The sequence below is a fragment of the Primulina tabacum genome, chromosome 14 (assembly GCF_025594145.1).
Source record: "Primulina tabacum isolate GXHZ01 chromosome 14, ASM2559414v2, whole genome shotgun sequence".
NCBI classification, from domain to species: Eukaryota; Viridiplantae; Streptophyta; class Magnoliopsida; order Lamiales; family Gesneriaceae; genus Primulina; species Primulina tabacum.
The window spans coordinates 9,255,802-9,263,636 of NC_134563.1; the positions used below are offsets into that span (position 1 = coordinate 9,255,802).

Genomic DNA, 7,835 nt, shown 5'->3' on the forward strand with positions numbered 1-7,835 from the left:
CGCTCCCTCAAAAGGCCATGGAATGTATTTTATTTAAAGCAGTATTATGTCTGACAAATGTAATTGATTATTGGAAGATATAATGAAAGATTTATTTTTCTCATAGAAGTGTTATATAGTGTTTCTTATATCTTAAACTCGGGAGATATCAAACACCGGTTAATTTAAAAGCCCAGGGCATTACACCCTGGCTCGGGGAATCACACCTCGACCATTCACAAGTCCCGGGACATGCTCCCCGGCCCAAGGCTCCGCACCTTGGTTCTTAAAAGCCCAAGGCATTACACCCTGGCTCGGGGAATCACACCTCGACCATTCACAAGTCCCGGGACATGCTCCCCGGCCCAAGGCTCCGCACCTTGGTTCTTAAAAGCCTAGGGCATTACACCCTGGCTCGGGGAATCACACCTCGACCATTCACAAGTCCCGAGACATGCTCCCCGGCCCAAGGCTCCGCACCTTGGTTCTTAAAAGCCCACGGCATTACACCCTGGCTCGGGGAATCACACCTCGACCATTCACAAGTCCCGAGACATGCTCCCCGGCCCAAGGTTCCGCACCTTGGTTCTTAAAAGACCAGGGCACTACACCCTGGCTCGGGAAACCCGAGATATACCCTCTTGAAGCTCATGTTTAAACCTCTACACCTCAAGTGTCGGTTAAAGTATGGGGTTATTTATTTATCATATGGACCGGGACCCCGGGTATTGGTTTGGAGTTACCGGCTTCTCAACACTTAGAAAGTTTCATGAGTTATTATATTACCCGGGTTGTGGAAAATTTGTCAAAGCAATATTAAAAAGGTACAGCAATGGAAAGAAATATCATTTCATTACAAAGCCCGGAGGCAAGAACTACAAAAGAAAAAGTACAGAGTAAATTACAATCCTATTCTAAGTCTGCTGCATTGATGGTTCCCCGGCCTTCTCGGGAGTCTTCTCAGCATCTTTCTCGGCAGCATCATCCTTGGGAAGGGAATCAATGGCCCTGTCAATATCAGGAAAGCCCTCCCTACCTGCTGGAATCAGACCTTCTTCCTCAGACTGCTCCTGGCACTTCTCAAAGCCAACTGTGAAGTATTTATACGTCCTATCTTCAACAGCTGCTTGGAATTCCGCCGATTTTAGGAAAACAGTCCTCCATTCCTCATGGGTCAGCTGTAGGAGTCTGAGCTTATCCTCAGCAATCTCAGCCCGATGTTGCTGAGCACTAGCCTCATCCTCGAGATAGCTAATCCGGGTTGCCAGAAACGCAGTTTGCCTCTGAGTAGCCTCCTCCCGGGCTATGCTGTCATCTCGGGCGAGCTGAGCCGAGGCCAGTTGTTGATTAGCCGCTTCCAGGGAAGCCTGGAGACCGGCGATTTTCTCCTCATGAAGCTTCTGAACCCGGGCAATCTCTCCTTGAAGATGGTCGTGAATATCCTGAGCTTCCCGGGCTTGCTGACCTTTCTTTGTGGCCACCGCAGCCACCTCTTCAAAGGCCGAGACTATCATCTGGGCAGCCTGAATAAGAAGGAATTAAAAAAAAAAGAGGAGAGAGAAATGGAAGAAGATAAAAGCATAAAACTTACAAACACAAGTCGGTTGGATCCCTCCAGAAACTTAACACTGGCAGGAGTACTCTTCAAGATTACCGCCTCAGCAGGGCTAAGTATCTTCTTGAGGCGCTTAACACCAGTGGCAGTAGCTCCCTCAAAGAAGATATTAGCCTGGGAGAGCTGATCGGTTGAAGGGAGCTCTTGACCGGGTTCTTCATTGGACTGAGGGGGGAGGGGAGGAGATGGAGCAGATCGGGAGGTGCCCTGGTCACCCTCGGGGAGGTCTTCAAGAATGACCAGCTCGGGTTGCGCAGTAGCTTTTCGTTTCCTCTGACTGAGAGGAATGAGATCTTCAGATTCCTCCGAGGTCTCAGTCATCGCCCGGGAAGTGTTATCCCGGGGAGGGTCTTCCCGGGAAGCTTCAGCTCTTCGGGCTGCCGCCTCTGCAGCCCGTTGCTTTTCTTCTTCAGCAGCTGCTCGGCGAACCGCCAATTCCTTCTCTCGGGCTGCCTTCTCAGCTGCTCGCCTTTTAGCAAAAAAGCTGCTTGCATCTCGGAGTTATCTGCATAAAAAAGAGACAGGGTTATGGCAAATTAAACAAGCAAGATAAGGGAATAAGGAAACAAAGTAGAGAAAGGATGTACCGGGTTGAGAGCCCGAGCCTGCCACCTCGTCAATAACCCGGTCCAAGGGGTCCTCAGCCCGGGAGCTCAACCCATAGGCTACTAAATTTTCTTCCGAGATGAGGGCCGAAGAGGAGTACTTACGCCCCTCTACTAATGTTTGACTCACCAAAAAAGGCTCCTCAAATTTGTATGATTGGGGAAGGGTAGGTTGTTGGGGCAGGGAAGGGAGAAACTCGGTTAGACAGGGAAGAGGACCCGGGAGTTGGACATAAAAAAATTTTCCTTTCCATATCTTTTGAGAGGAAGGGATGTCGTCAAGGAATCAGGCGTTTAGCCGGGAAGTCAGGGAAAATGCATTATCCCCAAGCTGGCAAGAAAAGTAATAATGAAGGATGAGGGGGGTGATGAGAAGATTATTCATTTTAAAAAGAACATAGGCCGAGGCCATAATCCTTAAAGAATTGGGATGGAGTTGATTGACAGGTACGCCAAAAAACTTGGCAACATCGATATAAAAAGGATGGACGGGAAATCGAAGACCATTCCTAACTTGGTCACGAAAGAAAGTGGTGTATCCAGGAGGAGGGTGATCTGCCCGATCAGAAGGACCGGGAATCAAAATGGGAAAATCAGAAGGGATAGACCCCAGAACCCGGAGCTCCTCGTCTGCCCCCGTGCGCAGGGTGCTGCTCATAGAGGAGAACCAGGGAGCTCCCGGGGTCTCGGTTGGAGGAGGGCTCGAGACCCGGGCTTTGCCTTTACCCTTGCTCTTTGTAGGAGCTCGAGAATAGCTAGAAGGAAGTTTTGAAGAGGTTGGTTTGGTTTGATGGGCTACTGGTTTTTTAGAAGGCTTGGTAATAGAACGACGAGGGGGAGACGGAGAGGAGTCAAAGCGCAGCACCGTGGACTCTGCACTAGGCGAGCCTTGCGCATTGGCTCCTGAGGTTGAAGAGATAGAGTTAGACATAGGTTAAAGAAGGAAAAAACTTACAAATTTGTAGGGTAAAATACGATGGAAGATCGTCGGAGGTTGAATGCTTCGCACTAAGGAGCTTCGAGAAGGAATTTTGCAAGGGCTTCGCCGAAGTTTTGAAATTCGAAAGTGATTTTTGAAAATAGGAGGGTTAATATATATAGGCGGAGGGAAGAGATCTCAGCCGTTGATCTGGATACACGTGGACGATTGAGATGCACCTCGTAAATTGAAACGGGCATATGAAAGGACCTATGAGGATATCGAGGAGACATGATCATAATTGCCTCGGAATGTGAAACGATTTTCAGCGGCATAAATGCTAAAACGTGGGTAATAATGACACCCTTTGGACTACCCGGGAGATATGAGGCCCCAGCATCTTATTTAAAGCCCGGGAGATATGAGGCACCGGCATCTTATTCAAAGCCCGGGAGATATGAGGCCCCGGCATCTTATCTAAAGCCCGGGAGATATGAGGCCCCGACATCTTATTCAAAGCCCGGGAGATATGAGGCCCCGACATCTTATTCAATGCCCGAGAGATATGAGGCCCCGGTATTTTGTCCCATCTATAAGATATTTGAAGCCCCCGATGTTCTCACTCACTCTGAATTATGTTTCAACAAAATAACAAGTATGACTGATCGAGACAGCGAGTCAAGCTCTAGCCCGACTATTTTAGGGATGGGTGGTGATACCCTCATTAAGATCCGGGTCAGCATTAACCTGGTTTGTTACTTGGATGGCCGAGGTCATGATCCGTGTGCCGGGTAAGTTTCCTAAAAAACCCGGGCAAGTCTTCTCTCCCGGGCATTGCGGCTCTACCCGGGCTCTCTACCAACAGCCCGGGCCCTCACGGAACCACCAAGCACTCTACTAACCGGGCGCTTCTCACCTTCCCGGGCAGTCAAGAGCCCAGGCTGTCTTATGAGTTCCCGGGTAGATTACCACTTGGGCAACCTCGAGAATTGCACCACACTTGAGTATGATTAGTACAGGCAGTCTAAATCTGTCAGAACTACTTGGACTTGGAGTGTCCTAGAAGTCATCAGAAGCTAGTATGGCCAACCGACTTACCATATTTAGTAGGTGGCACGAGAATCGAGGTACATACCTCATTTTCTACTATAAATAGCAAATATTAATGTCATTTAATGATTCTGAAATCTTTGAACTCTAGAGCATTACACATATTTTCTCTCAAATATTGCTTGTGTTCATCTTCAACTTGCTGACTTTAGCATCGGAGTGGCTACGCCGAACACCCCTCCGACGCCCATTCATGAGTTCTTTTCATTGTTTGCAGGTGCCGTCACAGCCATTATCCTCACTCAAAATTCCTAAACACTATAAATTGTTAATCTGATCCGTTGGAGCTTCTTATCCTGCTCACCCATTTCAGCGAGATCACATCAACCATCTTACTAGACTCTACAAGTTCTGAAACCCAGCTTGGTTCGAACCCATACATCGCAGCACCCCCAACTCGATCTATCTTGCCATACCGGGCAAAAACCAAGACACCACCTCTCGATCTCTCCTCCTACAGCAACACCGAACCATTTTCACTCCAAGGCTCCATCGTGACACCAACATAAGACCCTGTACAGCCCCAAATCGCATCCCCTTGCACCTCTATTCATAAAAACGTGAGTAGCAAAGCATGAAATGCAAAGATACATGCAAAAACCGAAACCAACCATGCTCATGCTTGGATCGATAGTTTCACAAACAAATAAACGCATAAAACATGCATATATCGTGTATGATGCATAAAGAATGATACAAATGCGTGCCTTATGAGTTTGAAGATCAAAAACGAGAAGAGGGATGCGTCGGAGAGAATTCGATGGAAGAACAAGCTAAGCCGTGTCCTTCAGTTAATTTTTTTTTCTCTGAAACTGTGAAAATTCTGAAAGGAGAGGGACATATATCGGCTGTGGGGGTTACGTGATATTAAGGGATTTTATTAGGCTTAAATGATATTGCAATTTAAAAGGTTAATGGGCTCTAAGCTTGATAATTAAAGGTTTAAAAGAATATTTAAGCCCGATGAGCTTAAAATTTTACCCGTTCAATTCAAAAACACTCCCGAAAAATATTTCGTGTTGAAAAGATTTTGAAAATATTAGCCGAACTCTCAAAAAGTCCTCGATTCGATAAAATTTGCGTTCTGTTAAAAATTAAAATCTTGCGGGCCAAAAATTCCCTTTTTTTTGAAAATACCCTTAAAACCGCTTCAATTTAATTTATAAAAATAAATCGTGTAATGGAAATAATTTTTCCTGAAAATTCTCCGGTCTCTGATCCTCGTTCGAGCGTGAAATGCATCTATAATCCTAATGCATGAACTTTTAAAATTTCATGAAATAAATCTCTATCATTCAATAATTATGCATAAAATGCATGAATACAATTAAACACAAATTAATAAAATAAACATGCATTTTATGCTTTAAAAGAATTTAATAAAATACCAAAGAAATTTAATAATTTGCATGCACGTGGTTCACGTGGACTTTCAGATTTTTGGGACGTTACAATTCAAGCATACGAAACATAGCTTTCATCGGCTTGTTGGGCATGACAAGTACTGATGTGAAATTGATAGCAATTGTATTTTGTGCAATTGAGGCGGCCATACTCTTGATTGAAGAAGAAAGATAGAAGGAAATACCTGCAAGAAGAGCTTAAACGCAAATTTCGTATGAAAATAGCAAGGTGAGGATAAGAACGATGCAAATTTTGAATGTGTATTTTCAGTTAAGACAGTCACAAATAAGTCCACGTGGAGGACTGTCAGTGGAAGGATATAATTTTTTTAAAATTTTGAAAAGTTTTGTACGGCGGTAAAATGATTAATTTCAAATTTCAAAAAAAAAATAATCGTCACGTCAAGCAGGGTAGACGAAGAGTTTGAGTAATTTTTACGGAATGACGTGGAGATATCGAGCCCCAAAAAAAATTGAACCGGATGAATAATATGATTAGAGAGGGAGCGGTTGAGAAGTCTATTAAATTATTGACTTTAACCAACATTCCCCCTAAACATGTGCATAGAAAGAATTCTTGGGATATGAACCGGCGGTAGCTTGACAGAGAGCTATTCATATCCTTGTGTCAGACATAATGATAGAGGCTTTTCGGATGGTTCTTATCTATAAATACAAGTAGATGGGTTAGCTTCATAATCACTTGAAACACAAAGTAGATAAAGCAGGATGGATAAGGGAAGTAGTTTAGCCGAGCCTGATTTAGTCAAGGAGTTCATGGAGTCCATAGTGGCCTCCCGCAAAGCTGCTATAGAGGACATCGTCTTGGAGAAGACGCTGTCAACCTGGACGAAAGTCCAGGAACTTCAGTCTTCCCATGGGGAGGGACTTGTTGCTACCCCCAAAGGGGTGGCAACTTTGAAGAAATATCAGCGACGCCTTCGCGTTGCTGATGCTACAGACGCCTTCTCTGAGGAAGGAGTCTATCTCATCATGCTCCTGAAGGAGCGGAGGACTCTGAGGCGGATTGCCCACTCAGAGGAGTTTTTGCGTACCACCACCGGATGGTTGACAGCTTGGTTGACCTTCTGGAGGATGGCGATCAAAAAAGAAATATCTGTTGTACCCGCCCGTCTGAATTAATAAAATTTCCTTTATGTATTATTGGTTGTATTTTGTCTATCTCTTTGATTTCCTGCATTACAAGTTGGATACACAAAAATAATCATATCAAGATAAATCAATTAAACCAAGCATATTTTGGAAATGTGAAAACTTAGCATCTAGTAACGGTTTCGTGAATATATCAGCTGCTTGTTGATCCGTATGAACATATTCAAGCCAAATCTCTTTCTTCATAACATGTTCTCAGATGAAATGATGTCTGATATCAATTTGTTTTGTCTGAGAGTGCATGACAGGGTTGTATGTGATTGCTATTGCACTTGTGTTGTCGCAGAAGATAGGAGATTCGGTAGCTTGAATTCCATAATCTCTCAGCTGTTGTTGTATCCATAGCATCTGAGCACAACAGTTCTCTGCCGCCAAATATTCAGCTTCAACGATTGATGTAGCAATAGACTTCTGTTTCTTGCTAGCCCACGATATTAGTCTATCACCCAAAAACTGACATGAACCGCTCGTGCTTTTTTGATCGATTTTGCATCCGGCATAGTCTGCATCTGAATAGCCTACAAGATTAAAACTTGAATATTTGGAATACCAAAGACCCACATTAGTAGTACCTTTAAGATAATTAAGTATGCGTTTTGTAGCAATAAAATGAGATTGCATAGGTTTAGCTTGAAATCGTGCACATAAACATACAACAAACATAATATCTGGTCGACTTGCAGTCAAATATAGTAAGGAACCATTTAACCCTCTGTACATCTTTGTATCCACTGAGATTCCCCCTTCATCTTTGTCCAATTTGATTGATGAACTCATCGGGGTAGTTGCTTGAGAGCAATTTTCCATGCCGAATTTCTTTAGCATATCTCGAGTGTATTTGGCTTGATTGATAAATATACCATTTCTTTACTGCTTGACTTGCAGTCCTAAAAAGTAATTTAATTCGCCCATCATTCTCATTTGAAACTGTTCCTGCATCATCTTAGAGAATCTCTCACATAATTTAAGGTTAGTTGATCCGAAAATAATATCGTCCACATATATTTGTACAAATGAGTGATCATTTTTTG

The 7,835-nt window shown here is 43.9% G+C and overlaps 1 protein-coding gene across 1 annotated transcript; it reads right to left on the reverse strand.

Annotated features, from left to right (window-relative positions):
- Positions 1 to 6,999: 6,999 nt before the first annotated feature.
- On the reverse strand, positions 7,000 to 7,611 carry LOC142523768 (secreted RxLR effector protein 161-like). Its single transcript, XM_075627500.1, has one exon. It carries the CDS (start codon positions 7,609 to 7,611, stop codon positions 7,000 to 7,002), a length of 612 nt encoding a protein of 203 aa, XP_075483615.1.
- Between the last annotated feature and the right edge of the window lie 224 nt (positions 7,612 to 7,835).